This window comes from Castor canadensis, chromosome 9, assembly GCF_047511655.1.
Source record: "Castor canadensis chromosome 9, mCasCan1.hap1v2, whole genome shotgun sequence".
In the NCBI taxonomy this organism is placed as follows: domain Eukaryota; kingdom Metazoa; phylum Chordata; class Mammalia; order Rodentia; family Castoridae; genus Castor; species Castor canadensis.
Window position 1 is genome coordinate 152,453,412 of NC_133394.1, and position 14,856 is coordinate 152,468,267.

The 14,856-nt window shown below is 55.4% G+C and overlaps 1 protein-coding gene across 1 annotated transcript; it reads left to right on the forward strand.

Annotated features, from left to right (window-relative positions):
- The first annotated feature begins 9,578 nt into the window (after positions 1 to 9,578).
- On the forward strand, positions 9,579 to 11,687 carry Gpr78 (G protein-coupled receptor 78). Its single transcript, XM_020165344.2, is given in 4 exon segments — positions 9,579 to 9,716; positions 9,718 to 10,190; positions 11,004 to 11,117; positions 11,576 to 11,687. Coding segments are annotated over 4 exon segments (837 nt in total).
- The last annotated feature ends 3,169 nt before the right edge of the window (positions 11,688 to 14,856 follow it).

The following is a 14,856-nucleotide window of genomic DNA, read 5'->3' on the forward strand; positions in this document are numbered from 1 at the left end:
CCCTCTCTGGGGCTGTCCTCATCTCCTCTGGTCACACGGTCTGCCCTGGGCCTGGCCTGTACCACACCCTTTCCTTCCTGGACTCAGGCATTCTTGCAATAACTCGTGGAAGTAGGCAGCTGTGTCTCTCAGCTCTACCACTGAACACCTGCTGGGCCTTGAAGGAAATTTTTATTTATCCAGTGCTTCAGTTTCCCCATCTTTAAAATATAGGTAATAATATCTACCTCTTAGGCTTGGGAGAAGATTAAGTAGGGCATTGAGTGATAGGGCTTAACATGGTGCCTGGGACATTAAATGTATACATTCCCTTAATCACCACCATCGCCAATACCACCATCAGTTATCACCATAATCGCCATCACCACCACCATCACCACCATCCATTATCACCATCTTCTTCACCACTGCCACCACAATCACTGCCATTACCACCACCACTACCACCATTATTACTGTCACTACCGCCATCACCACCACCACCACCTCACTATCACCAACCTCACCACCATCACCACCACCATCATTGCTGCCACACTGTCACCCCACAATCCTCACCACCACCATTACTGTTACCCCATCGTCATCACGATGTTATCTATTATTACCTTACCCACATGTTCAGAGCACCAGCTCACAACACAGACTTTCAGGCCATCTCTCCCACTGGCTCTGCCCTTCTCACATGCCAGGAGCCGATGTAGGACTGTCACATGCTCTAGTGCCCAGACTTCGTGGTTATGGGTCACACATGGGCTCTGGCTGGCTTAGATGGGCAGGGACCTTTCTCAGGGGTACCAGCTTGCAGGTGGCTTATAGAACCCGTGGGAAAGCTGGAAAGCATAGGAACCAAAAAGGTCCGAGTGGCAGCACAGCTGAAGTCATGACTTGGGACTGTGCTGGCACCCATGTGCCCTGTATCCACCTTAGATAACCCAGGGCTTAGGTCAACCTTTCCCTGTCACAGCCACCCCAAGCACTTGCCTTACGCTAAAAACTGGTCGATGACAACCACACTAGGTCTCGGTCTCCCCCAGACTTGGCCCTGCTATCTTCCTTTCCCCTTTCCTGCTCCCCTCCTGCTCAGCTGGCTTGCCTGAGCCCCACCTTTACTGGTCCTTCCAGCATCCCTCCCTTGGTGCTCCCTCTTACTTCTCTGGCAGTAATAATTAAGTAGATCCCCAATCTTCACACTGCTTTGGGGGTCAGCTTTTGCCTCCTGGCTCCATGGGCAGGTGTGGCCCAGGCTGGGCTCACCCACATTGGGCTGACAGCCAAGTCCCCAGTGTCCACACCCTCTTTTTGTGGAGTGCTCCCTGCAGTCCACAACCATCTGGATCTATGAGTGAACCCTCTCCCTGTTTAACTCACTCTCAGGGCACCGACACAGAGTAAGCCCCTGCTGTGTACTTAAGTATAGCTGCATCTACTCTGTTTAATCTCTTCCCACCCCCAGGGATCCTAAGAAGATAGTTCTGGTCACCTTGCAGATGAAGAAACTGAGGCTCAGAGAGACAGTGACTTGTCCAAGGTCGTGCCGTGTCCAAGCGTCTGGCCAGGGTCAGGATGGCTCTGCCAGTTCTGGCATGGTCTCCACAGCAGCCCTGAGTCACCCGTTACACAGCAGGGTGTAATTGCTCTGACTCACTGTCTGCTATAATCAGGGTAATTATTCACCTCCTCTCCCAGTGCCCTCCTGGGCCAGAGTCCATGCCCACCCTTCTCTCACCCCATGCTGCTCCCTGAATCTGTAAGCAAGGGGCTTCAGAGCCCCGTTGATGGCCAGAGTAGCTGGAGCAGACAGGGAATTTGCACTCCCTCTCGGAGACTTGCTGGCTACAAGTCAGCAAATGAACTTCCCAGAGCCTGGCTATCACATGGAGGAGTGGACAGAGTCCATATCTGCCCAGTGACCCCTTGACTTTCAGCTGGTGCCAAGGGGCGAGATCCAGCAAGGAGTAGCTCAGACTCCTCTCAGCTCTGTAGCCTCAGGTCAGACCTGAAGTCTCTTGGAACAGGTGTCTCCAGTGCTCTGTGGATAGGGGCACGCAGGTGACCTGCCCTATAAACTCTAAGGGGGCTTTACAATGTCCCCTTGCCGCTTTATCTGGTGGCTGTTTGTATGGTCAGAAGGGTCAGGTAGGTGTAACTCAGAGAAACTGAGCAGGTGGAGCCCACTTCCTTCCTGGAAGACTGAGAAGATGGACAAGGCGACATAGCAGGAGATGTCTGCTGCTACCATCACCATTAGAGTGACTGCTAAGGGGTTCAGAGCACAGGTTCTCCTTACCTGGGACACCTTCCCACACATGCGGCCCTGCCTGTGCCGGGGTGGCTTGTTCCCAGGCCGGGGTGGTGGACAGGCTCCTTTGGGCCCACGAGAACACATGCCCAGTGTGGGTGCAGGGGGCCTTGTTTGGCCTGATCTGTGCATTCCTGGAGAACGTACCCTGGCCTTACCCACCAGTGGGCTTGGACCATGTCATCTGTGTCCTGAATGTGTCCACAGTGAGCGAGTAAACAGATGGATGGTGTGTTTGATTTCCATGGCTGAATCCAGGTTGAGGGCATTCTCACCCCTCCACCTTCGTGCCATGAGGTCTTTTTTTGTGAGACTTGGTGGAAATAAAACATATCTTCCCCTGAAGGGCTCAGCCCCAGGCCAGGGGAAAAGGCCAAGGCAGTCTTGCCAGGACACTGGCAAAAGAAGGGGCTGCCATCCCACCTCTGCTTCCTGCTCTTTCTGGCAACAGAGCAGGGTCTGTTTTCTGACACGGTGAGCCTGTCAATTGTGCCCAGGTTCTGCTGTGTGTTCCGAGTCCACAGACACCATGGACGAGGCAGCTCTAGGCTCTGCTGGGGACAGATGGCACTTCCTCTTTGCAGGGCCCCTTAGAACTAGGGATGAGGCAAAATGTTGCCTCCAGAACTTTCAGCATTTGTTCTCTGCAGGATTCCCACCCTGCAGCCTGAGGCACAGACCCCCTCCCCTGCAGGAAGGGGACAGTCTCTCCTTGCATGCATTTGCACCCACATGGCTCCCACTGTAGAGGCTCAATGGGCACGACCACTTGAATGGGAACCTGTTGGGAGCCATGAGCCGCAATCTGACAAGGTCGTTGTGGCTTAGCAGGATCCTGACAAGGTCAGGGACTGCAAGTGCACCACGTCTCTCACTGGGGTTTTGAGGAAACGTGGAGTGGCTCCCTTTGTCTGGAGAAAAGAAATATTAACCTGAAGGTATTTGTTTATGATAGGTCAGGAACAGGGCACAAGCCCTTCGCAACCAGGCCCGAGTTTTATATATGTGAAACCAAGGGAGGCTGGATGAAAACAGGGAGGTTTGGGTGTCGTCATTGAAACTAGGAGGGTCCGAGTGTCACTTGTGTAACCTAGGAGATTGGAGCAAGAACATCGTTTTTCAGGTAGAGGACATTGTTCCCAGGAATAGAAGTTCTTCTTGCATTGTATAACTTCCTACTTTGTACTGCTTAAAAAGCCTGATGCAAAAATAAAAATTTGCCAGTGCAGTGAGGTCACCAGCCTTCTGGTCATGTGTCTTGTCATTCCCTTCCTTCCTGAGTCCTTTCGCGTGTCTCGTGTCTTCAGTCCTTCCTTAGGTCCATTCGGGTCAGGGACCCTCGATATCCCAGCAGGAAACCACAAGGTCCAGAGTGGGCCTCTGAGTTCTCTTGCTAAGGTGCATAAAAGAATTTTTTCTGGAAAGTGCAATCCATGTCTCCAAGTGACCTGAGAGTCCTCCAAAGACAGAAAAGGAGAAAGCAGCAACCAACACAGGTCATGTATGGCCACAGTCCCTTGGCTGCTTTGCTCACTGGCCCCCGAGCACCTGTGGACAGGTCTTTGTCCCTTTGCAGAGTCTGGAACCCAGCTGACCATGAGGCTCTCTCTTTTGTGCTTAGCACCTGGTCACCCTGTTGCCCTTGCAGGGTTCCAAAGCTGGAAGGATGACCATTCTCTGCCGACCACCACAGGACAGACCTCCTGAGTCAGGCTGTCACCAGGATTGTTCCAGAGGCTCTGCTAGGTGTGCTGCACCCCTCTTACATGAGGAAACTGAGGCCAGGATCAGAATGCTTGGCAAGCATGGGGTGGGGATGTTGATCCAGGTCTCCCTGGCTCACCTTCAGCCCCTTCCCTTGAACCCCACCACGGGCCTGGATCCTGCTTTGATGTGGCTGCCTGGCTCTCTCTGAACCCACACCTTTCTCCCTAAATGAAGATTGACACTGAGAAATGTCACACTTGCTGTGCCCTGAGCTGGGCCTGGTGGCTTATGTGCGTGGCCTCACTTAGTCCCTGCCAAGAAGGACAGGTAACAAAATAAAGCATCAAAAGATGGTGACCTGCTCAAGGCCGGCCTGTTTAGGGAGCGGTTGAAGTGAGGTCTCTGAGGTGACTCCTGGCCATGCAGTTGGAACTGACGGCCTTCCTGTGCGCCCTACCCTACTCTTTGCCAGATGCCCGTCTGCATCCTCTGGTGCAGATCGAAGCCCAAGGTTACACGTAGCCCTGAGTGATCCTGGGGAAATCAGCTCTTGTTTGGTATACTCTGGGGCAGTTCTCCTCCCAGGAAGAGTTAGAGCCCATCTACGATTGCATTGCCATCCATGCTGGGTGGCAGCACTGGAACAGGTCATGACACTCGTGACATCTTTTACTCCTGTCTACACTGTAGAGAGGATTCCATGTTTCCATTTTACAGAGGAGAAAGCTGGGGCCCAGAAAGGCAAAGGCCACACTCCTCAGCAGAGAAGGAGTTGGAGTCTGCTGGAATCTTTTCCCCTTCCAGTGTCAACAGACACAATAGCTCTGGCCTAACTGGGGAGGTCTTCCCATCTATGTCCTCCTCAGTGGGGTGGATCACACCAGGCTCAGAGTAGCCTAGGGCCTTTCTGCTTCCTGCACTGGGGCCATGTCTGGGGACAGCATTCCCAATTGCAGGGGCCTAAGAGAGGAAGCCAGGTGGAGAGGCTCAGCTCTTGCAGGGTGTATGCTGCTGGGTGCATGGAGCTGGGTGCATGGAGCTGGGTGCATGGAGCTGGGTTCATGGAGCTGAGTGCTTGGAGCTGGGTATATGGAGCTGGGTGCTTGGAGTTGGGTGCATGGAGCTGGGTACTTGGAGCTGGGTGTATGGATTTGGGGGCTTGGAGCTGGGTGCGTGGAGCTGGGTGTGCCGAGTTGGTGGGCAGTCAGGGCTGCCTGGCTGCCTGGCTGTGGCTAAAGAACCACAGCCTCCATAGCCTCTCTGGGTCTCCCTACCCATCCCATCCAGAGGGTTCTCACCCAGAGATTACTCCTTCCCAGCATGCTTCTGGGCAGCAGGGTCCAGGCTGTTTGAACAAGACCCACAGACCTGGGGCTGCCAGAATAGGATGCAAATTGCTCCAGCTGGCCTCTGTGCTGATGTCCCACAGCCTCTGGGAACTGACCCAGCTCCTTGGCCTGACAGCCAAGGTGTTCTAGACCCTGCCCTGACCACAGTCCACAGCCCAGAGCTCTGTTTCCAACTACCCCTTGTCCTTCTAGTTTAATGTCCCCCTCCTTGTCCCTCTGGGTCTAACTCTTGTCCTTTGGCACTTCCAGACACTGAGGAGACCAGAGTGGATCAGATGCCACCCCCAGACCTCCCTGAACCCCTCTGTCCCAGCCTTGATCCTCCCAGTGTCATGTCCAGTTTCTGGTCTGTGAACTCTTGGAAGGCAGGAGCAGATCCGACGTGCTAGGTGTTCGCAGGTGGGCTCTCTGGTGCTGTGTGACCTTGGGGCTTCCTTAGGGAATTAATGGGACCTCGATGCTGGTGAGCCTGTGACTATCGAGGAGCAAAGATGACTGCAGTATTGACATCTCAATAGTCCTCTGCCATTTTAAACAATCCACTCCCTGTCTCTCTCTCTTTCCCCTGCTCCTGGGAGGACGCTTTCTAACAGGATCTTACCAAGATGCTCCAAGAGAGAAAAGCAAGCCAGTTGCACGCAGAGGCTCTGGGGGGGGACGGTGCCACGTTGCTCAGTTTTCACGGGGACTTCAATTCTTTTCATGATTTTCAAAAGGGCTCATGCTTTCACAGAAAGTATAGAAGTTACAGGAAAGTATAAAGACAGAAAAGCAGCCTGTCACTCAGAATTCTGTCACACACAGGTGTCTTCCCATCCTTTCCACAGGGTTGTCAGAATTGAGCTCTTGGTGCGTTTTCCATTGGAGAGTCCACACAAACACCTGCTGTTGATGTCCAGGTGAGGCTGTGTTGTAGGGGAATGTAAGCATGCACTTATTCTCTCCCTGGGGGGACCCTTCCTATCAGTCGTCCTGCTTTCACTTTTCTGCCTAAGGATGGTCAGTCATTTTACTGACATGTTAGGGTCCCTCTGGGATGCTGGCCGACCTTGGAGACAGACCTTTGGACTGTGGGGTGCTGTGATATGTCTGCATAACTCTGTTTGCCACTCTCTCAAAAGCCCCCAGTATGGCTGGTCTCAGAACTCACAAGCCTGGCTGCCCCCTTCCCTGGCTGTAGCTGGTAGTAGAAGCTGGCGGTCTCATCAATGTCATGCCATTTAAGTGTTTTCCCCATCACCCTCATTCCTGATGAAAGCTTGAAATCCTCTGTACCGCAGCATGCAGGTCTAGTCCATTTTTCTTCCAAATAGAAAAAAATCATTAGCATGTTAACTATTTTCACTACTTTTTAAAAGGACTCTACAAAATGAAGGTGTGCACCTAACCCTGAGCTGCTCTGTCTCAGGAGAAGAGTGAGTGTTGGTTCCCCAAGGCCCTTCCCTCACTCAGCAGTATTTAAAGGCTCCCATTGTCTAAGCAATTCCTCGTGGCCCCTCCAAGCCCACAGAGTCTGGCCTCTGCTGCTTATGATGGGCCTTTTGTAGCTTTAACCATGCGTACCCCCTCTCCCCAGTGTGGTGACATCTCCTTATGGGCCACATGGGCACGTGACATGTGTCCCCATACAGCTTTGTCTCTGTTTCTTCCATGACCTGGAAGGACCTCTTCACTTTCCTTCCTGTCCACCCTCCTCTCTAAAGTGCCGTCCCCTCCATTCTGTCAGCCAGGGTGGGCCACACTGCTCTGATCAAGTCCTAAGTTGCCCATTTCGGCACACTCAGAAGTGCTGGGCTCGCGCGAGGAGCCAACGGCTCTGAACTGTTGCTGTCTCAGAGCCAGGGGCAGAAAGACTCATCCCAGAGGACAAGGGTGAGAAGCAGATCAGCTTAAAGTCAGGGAGTGCAGAGTAAAATAAGTTTAAGATGAAATAAAATCAAACAAGCTCACTTAAGACTCATTCTTGCACTCTTTGCTCAACACACGACTCTGGATATGAACTGGCTCAGAATGACAGTTTCCACTTGATACCATGGGTACAGTTCACTTGTCTTTAAAAATGAAGCCATTATTTCTTGGAGGAGGCCAGGGTGGTGGTATTGGTCAGGTCTTATTTTGTCCACATCTTTCGGCTCACAAAGGACAAGAACCAAACCTTGCTTAATCCCCACGGTCTGTGCTGTGTCCCTTCTCTTGTACATGGAGGTGCCAGTAAAGCCCCATGGGTGGATGGAGGGCCAGCCTTTCCATAGTCTCAGTTGGCAGAGCTTTACCTCACTCATGTCTCCATAAAGGGCTCTCTGTTCCCCTGTGATTCTCTCAGAATCTTTGAGAGTGGCAGGAGTTGCTGTGAGGAATAAGACTCTACTGTGAGGCCACCCAAGGCATCCACTGCTCCCCAGAGCTGCAGCTGGCCACTGCTCTGGAGTCCCCACTGCATGGCCACCTTTCCTAGCCAAGTGATTTCCAGTGACCTCTTCTGATAGAGCTGTCCACTCTTCCCAGGAATGTCAGGACCTTGGCATTGTGGCTCTGGCTTTAGGCAAGGTCGACTGATAAAGACTGCCCCTGGATTTGAAAGCAGTTTGGCTGGTGAGAGTTAGCTGGGTTGAGAGGAGGGAATCACTGATTTGATGGCTGGAGGACACCTTAGGGCTGTTCTGATGGCCTGCAGGATGACAAGGGCATTGGGATTGGAGCCAGAAGGACCAAATTTGAGCCCCAGTATCCCTGGTCATTGGTTATGTAGCTTTGGTTACAGACATTGGTGGAGCCTCTGTTTCCCTGACTGTAAGATGGACTCCCAAGAAAGGCCAATATTCAAGGGGTCATTGCATGCCAGGACCACTTTAGGTGCCTTTGCCAGTTTAATCTTAGGAGCAGCCACTAGGGGTAGACGCCATTCTTCAACCCCATTTTACAGATGATTGAAATGAGGACGCACGTGTGTGCGTGTGTGTGAGTGAGTGTGTGGCCATTCAGCGGACCAGCTCCTCCAGCCCATCGTCCATCAATCCCTCTGGCCACCTGCCTTCTCATCAGTCCTTCAGGCACTGACACAAAGAGACCATTGAGGGTAAGCACCCCCTCCAGCCCCTCTGTCCCTAAGGAAGGGGTAGATGGGAGGAGCTTGCAGGCCAGGGCAGCATGGGTGGGGGAGGGGCTGTCATAAGGGAGGACGCTCCAGAAAGCTTCCTACAACCAGCTGCTTCCAGGTGCGGTCACCTCGCCCTTGTCCTGCCAACTGGCCACTGGACTTGGATGATTCCCACGGGTGACTAAATTCAGAAGCAGTGGAGGTGGGGAAAGACAGACCACTCCCACCTCCAGAACACCACCAGTCAGTGCCAGACCTGGTGATGTTTCCACATTGCCGCCAGGGGAGCAGGTCCTTCCAGGCTGCCCTCTTCCTTCCTCGCTCGTTTCCCCGTCCTCTTGCTCTTCCCCTTCTTATTCCACTTCCCGCTGCTCTTCTTGGTTCAGTCAACGTTGATCCAATTCCTGGGCCTGCCCTGGGGGGGAGGGGAGGGCGATACCCTGTGGCAAGCCTGCTTTCTCTCTCTGCTGCACCCCGAACTCTCTCTGTCCTGCCCCTCAGCTCCCAACACCTCAGCCTCCCCTTCGCCCTACAAACAACCCGGCCATTGCAGTTTGGTGCCAGCACTGGAGGCAGACGGTGATGGGCAATGCATGGGAGTACTCAACCTGCTGGATGGAATGTCAACGCATGAGTCACCGCGGGATGCTGGGGTGGAGAAGTTGTGACCATGGTCGTGGCCGACCTCATCGGGAGCAGAGGAGCGCGTAGCCCCCTCCCAGTGTGACTTGAGAAGGGAAGAAAAGATAAGATGCGGGTAAAGAAACTGCCACCCCTGCAACCTACGCCCTCCCGCCTCTCTTCAGCCTACAGGCAGTGCCTCAAGGCGAAACAGTCTGCAGGCGAGGGACAGCCAGCGCGATCAGCACCGCGGACAGCGGCACGACCTGCGCGATCGCCAGCCGGCCCGGCCACTGCTGCCCCGTAGCGCTGCGCTCGGGTCCTGGCGCCCGGGAGCCGGCACTTGCCGCGGCTTTCCGCGCGCTGCTCTGCACCCTGCCCGGCTCAGGGTCTCCGCAAAGCCGAGGACACGCCTCCTCTGCCACTGTGCTTTTCCCCTCGAGCCATAAAGACTGTCCCCAGCCACTTCCGCCTGCGGGGAGCCCGGCGAGCCGCTAGCGCCATGGGCGCGGGTGAGGTGCTGCTGCTGGCCGGGCTGCTGGTGCTGCTGGTGTCCGTGTCGCTGCTGTCCAACGCGCTAGTGCTGTTCTACTGCGCCTACAGCGCCTTCCTAGTGCACCTGTCGCTGGGCCACCTGCGACATGGCCGCGTTGGACATCTCCTTCACGCTGCTTGGCGTGCTGCTTGGGCGGCCGCCGTCGGGGACCGGCGTGTGCCAGGCCGTCGGCTTCCTGGACACTTTCCTGGCGTCCGACCCTGCTCTGGGCATGGCGGCGCTGAGCGCGGACCAATTACTGGCGGTGGACTTCCCTCTGCGGTACGCCCGGGCGCCTGCGACCTTGCGACTCCGGCTGCTACTAGCCTACACATGGGGACACTCCCTGGCCTTCGCGCTCACCGCGCTCGCCGGCTCCTGGATGGGCTACAGCAGCACCTTCGCACCCTGCTCGCTGCGACCCTAACCCGAGCGCCTGTGCTTCGTCGCCTTCTCCACCGCGCTCCACGCCGCCGCCCTGCTCAGTCACTAAAGGTGATGTGGGTGGCGCAGCCACTGCTGGCGCATTGACATCATCACAATGCAGGCGCTTGTGCTGCTGGTGGACCTGCACCCCAGGTAGCCAGCCACGCCACCACCCAAGCCCGGGACTGCGTGGCCTCCCGGCTTGCCAGAGCCTGTTGGCCCTGTCACCCACACAGTTGCTTTGCCTCCCGCCCCCCATTGACCCTGCCCACAAGTGTCCACATTGGGTCCTTCCTAGGCATCCCGGAGTGCGGATGCCTCTCAGTGTCCAAAGCATTTGCCTCTGGGAATCTGTGCTCACAGCACCCACAGAGTTTTGGCAGGGAGTTGTGTGGTCACCAGAGGCTTCCCAGGGGCCTCGCTGCCAGGCATATCAGCTGTTCTCCTCCTGGGACATGTAGGGTGAGTCTGGACATTCTGCTTTTCTGCCCGATGCTGACCCTGTGCCCCTGCTTTGCCTGGGGTTTCAAGCCTTGGAAGAGTCTGCTCTCCTCCTGGCTTGCCTTTGACCTCTCTAGCTGGTGTCACTGCTCCAGCTACCTCCTGTGGCATGTTGCTCCCACCCTGTCCACATGGGCACAGATAGCCCTTCCCCAGCATCTGTCCTGCCCCAGTTAGTTGCTTCCCCTGCAGGGGGATGGCTTCTCAGACTGGAGGCCTAACTCTGATTGCTGTGCATAGAGGGGGAGGAGAGCAAGGGGTGAGGGGGTGGGAGGCATAGAGAAAGAAAGGGGAAGATCTGCCCTTCCTTCCTGCCTCCATGTTTCCTTTATTTTCCTCATCTGGTCCTCTGCCTTCCTCCTGCTCCCAGCCTGGATGTCACACCCTCACTCCTGCCCTCTGGGCTAGACTGGGGTTTGTCCAGTCCCCTCCTGCAGCTCTGACCGCTGTCTCCTGCTCCTGCAGTGTGTGGCAGCACTGGCTCAGTGAACAGAAGAGGCGCTGCTGGCGAGCCACCAGGAAGATTGGCCCCATCATCGGGTCCTTCATTGTCTGCTTTGCCCCCCATGTGGTGAACAGGTGGATCCTGTTTTGGAAGCCAATGGAAGCTGGGCTCAGCCTTAGTGGGCAGGTCTTGGGGGTCTCCCAGCCAGGGACTGGGGGAAAGCCAACACTCCTCCACACCTGAGGCGCCAGGGTGTCACCTTAGTTCCTGTCACAGACCCCCTGGGACACAAATTTCACTAGCCCAACATCCCATCTCATAAATGAGGAAACAGCCTCCATCTCCCTGAATGGGAGCCAGCCAGCACAGGGTCTGTTTGGACCATCACTGTCCCTTTTAGCCCAGGAAGCACGAAGTCAGTGAGATGATTTGGACCCAGCCAGGCCTAGGTTTGCAACTCCTGGTGTGGGTGTGGGGGACTCTGGGTGGAGGGCAAGGGAGTGTCCAGGGGGCCCTCTTTGTTCCTTCCCTGACCCTTTCCCTGGAGACTGTGGCCCTTGTACCTGTCGGACCAGATCTGCTTGGATTGTAGGGGCCTGGGGAAGATCCCGTACAAAGGATCTAGAGCCATTGTCCCATGTCATGATGATGGCTGGCTGGATCTGTGTTTCTGCGTGGAGGGTTTTGGGGATTCTCATTCATGAACGGTCCCTATAGTGGCCAGGCTTCCTGGTGGTCTCTACTCCTCCATGTCTGGGCAACAGCAGAAGGACACCCTGGCATAAGTGGCTTGTGGGAAATACTTTTGGCCTTTAGCTACAAGGGGCTGGGGCAGCATAGCCAAGAGGAGTGGGCTGGGCGCAGGGTACAGTGCCAAGTTCCTGGCTTGTTCATTCATGGGTCCCCTGGGGTTGCTGGCTGGTGCCCTGGGAAGTCAGCCTATCTGTTTGGAATGGCTCTGTGTTCTTAGGACACAGGAGTCTAGGTGTGGCTGGGAGGGGGGCCACTTATCCCTGTGGGCTGGTAGGCCTCTGGAGCATTGGGCTCTCCTTTCCCTCTCAGGCTCCCTTGAAGAGTCTTGGAATCAGTACTCAGGGTGTGAGTGACGCTGCTCTTGGCCACTGATTCCACCAGGCTCAGGGACATGGCACCCGGCTTCTGAAGGCTCACCGGCACACTCGGTCCTCACATGGAACCTGGCCGAGGCCTCTGGTTCTAAGGAAAGTGCATGGCACAAGTGTGCCTGGGAGCTGTGATATCCCTCTGTGAACCGGCAGAGGCAAAACGTATTTGCATATGTGCACACGCATGTGTGTCTGCCTGCCTGTGCATACATACGTGTGCACATATGTGCTGGTGTGTACACGTGTGTACAAGTATGTGCATGTGAGTAGGGCATGAGTATTGGAGTTTCAAGGGCTCTGCCATGTGGACCCTGCTTGAGCATTTAGTTTGAAATGATAAGTGAATACACTGAGCCTGGTGTAGCCAGCTGCGACGCTGTTAGTTTATGGGTCTTACCCTTACTTTCATGCATATGTGCAAAGGTCCGAGTGTTTCTGTGTGAGCGTGCATGTCTACCTGAGTGCACGCACATGTAAGAGGGAAGGCTGCATTGGCTGCGTGGGTTCCATGGTACTCACTTTGAAGGAGTCTGCTTACCTTCTCTGTGTTCTCTGCAAGGTGCCTTCCCAGGCTCCTGATAAGAAGTGAGGATACAATGTAGCCTTTCCTTGTTAGGCGCATTTATGAGGTTAGTCATGTCTCCCTCACTCTAAGCATTTGCTGAGCACCTGCTGTGTGGGGGGCCCTGTGCCTGGTGCTGCTGGTACAGAGGGAAATGGTCCCATTTGGATGGCAGAAGGTGCAGGTCAGCAAGAGCTGGCAGGTGTTTCCGGTGAGGAAGGGGCAGCGTGGGATTGAGAGTGGGGGCAGCATAGCTGGATGAGCGGCATGTGCCCCTCACACTATGGTAATGAACTGAGTGACAGCCCCATGCTCAAGTGCCTGGACAGGCGTCAGTGAGGTAGACGGCTTTGCCCGAGAGAGGTGATACGTCCAGGAGCAGGTCCTACCAGTGGTCCTTAGGCGACTGTGCACTTATTCTACAGTTGCTAAAAATACGCCAGAGATCTTTTCCTGGGAATTGATTTCAGAACCGGGGTGCACTCACCCCTACATGTCCCAGGAGGAGAACGGCTGATATGCCTGGCAATGAGGCCCCTGAGAAGCCTCTGGTGACCACACAACTCCCTGCCAAAACTCCGTGGGTGCCGTGAGCACAGATTCCCAGAGGCAAATGCTTTGGACACTGAGAGGCATCGGCACTCTGGGATGCCTAGGAAGGACCCAATGTGGACACTTGTGGGCAGGGGGGCGGCAAAGCAACTGTGTCTGGCAAGTCAGGAGGCCGCGCAGTCCCGGGCTTGGGTGGTAGCGTGGCTGGCTACCTGGGGTGGAGGTCCACCAGCAGCATGAGCGCCTGCATGGTGACGATGTCAATGTGCCAGCACTGGCCCCGCGCCACATCCTGGCTGCTGGGCACGACTGTCTGCTGAGAAGTCAGCTGTGCCCGGCCTCTGTCCGCAACAGCCCTTGGATGTGGAGGGGGACTTCTGCCTGAGGGGCACACTAAGGACTGACCAGGACTTGCTGGCCTCACCCTCCCAAGGAACCCAGGGGGTGGGGCACTGGTCCACTCAGACACACCACTTGGGACCCCAGGAAACAACAGTTGGCTGTGGACAGAGGGTGCCATGCATGGAGGAGGGAGGAAGAGAATGGACGTGTCAACCTGGGGTGCAAGGTGGAATAAGAGGCTGTGGATGACTCTGGCTGTGGTTGTGGCTGTGTGGCCCTAGGACAGTGGTTTTCCCTCTCTGAGCCTCAGTTTCCTCACACTTTCCTGGGCTTGGTGTGATGCTTGAGGGTAATCAAGGCAGCACAGCATGGGTAGCCCATGCCCCATGAGTGTCCTGCAAGGGATGCTGTCACCGTGGGGAGGGAGCCCATGCTTACCAAGGGCCCACGGCACAGCTAGATTGATGGCGCTGCTCCAGCCTGGTTAGTAACATGGCCCCTTTTGCTGTCAGCAAGTACCACAGTGAGCCAGACCTCATGTCTGGTAATCTGTGGTCAGGGGCAGGCTAGAGGTGAGGGTCCCCTGAGAAATGCCCATCCCTGAGAAGCCTGAGACCCACCCTCCACTCCATTTCTGTCCACTGTCACACCTGGGCTGCTCAGGTAGATTGCAGTCCAGCTCCTTCTTGGCTTCCTCGGAGGGACCGGATCTTGGTGGGAGGCACAAGGAGTCTCTTGTGCTCAGAGCTAACTCTGAGGGGGACACCATATAAGCCAATGACCCTTTCCCTTTTAAGTCCATGGCCGGCCTCTGGTCATAAGACGGTCAAGTGATCAGCAGCGGTAGCCAGTTTGCCAGGTGTCCAGGGAAGGTGGCCCAGGAAGGGGAGGGACCCACTCCCCAACTGCTGCCCCTCTGCTCAGCCCCAGGTGCCAGGAGAAGGGCACAGCAGTGAGCCTTCTCCTCAGTCTCGACATCACAGGTCCTGGTGAGGACACCACTGTCAGTGTCTTTAAATGTTTCCACAGGACAACGTCCAGCAACTTTGTGCACATCTGTCATATTTCATACTTCAGAAAAAGAATGGCGCTCAGCCCCCTACGGGGCCCTCAGAGGAGGGGTGCATGGCGTGAGTAAGTGAGGGAAATGGTGAATGAATGGATGTCATTTCCTGTTCAAATGCCCCATCACTGTCGCTTTCTTTCCCCTCTGGGCCCCAGGCCCACACCCTGCAGAATTCAGGTGGGCTGCATGCCTCAGGCAACACCACATGGCTGCATGGCCTCACTGTG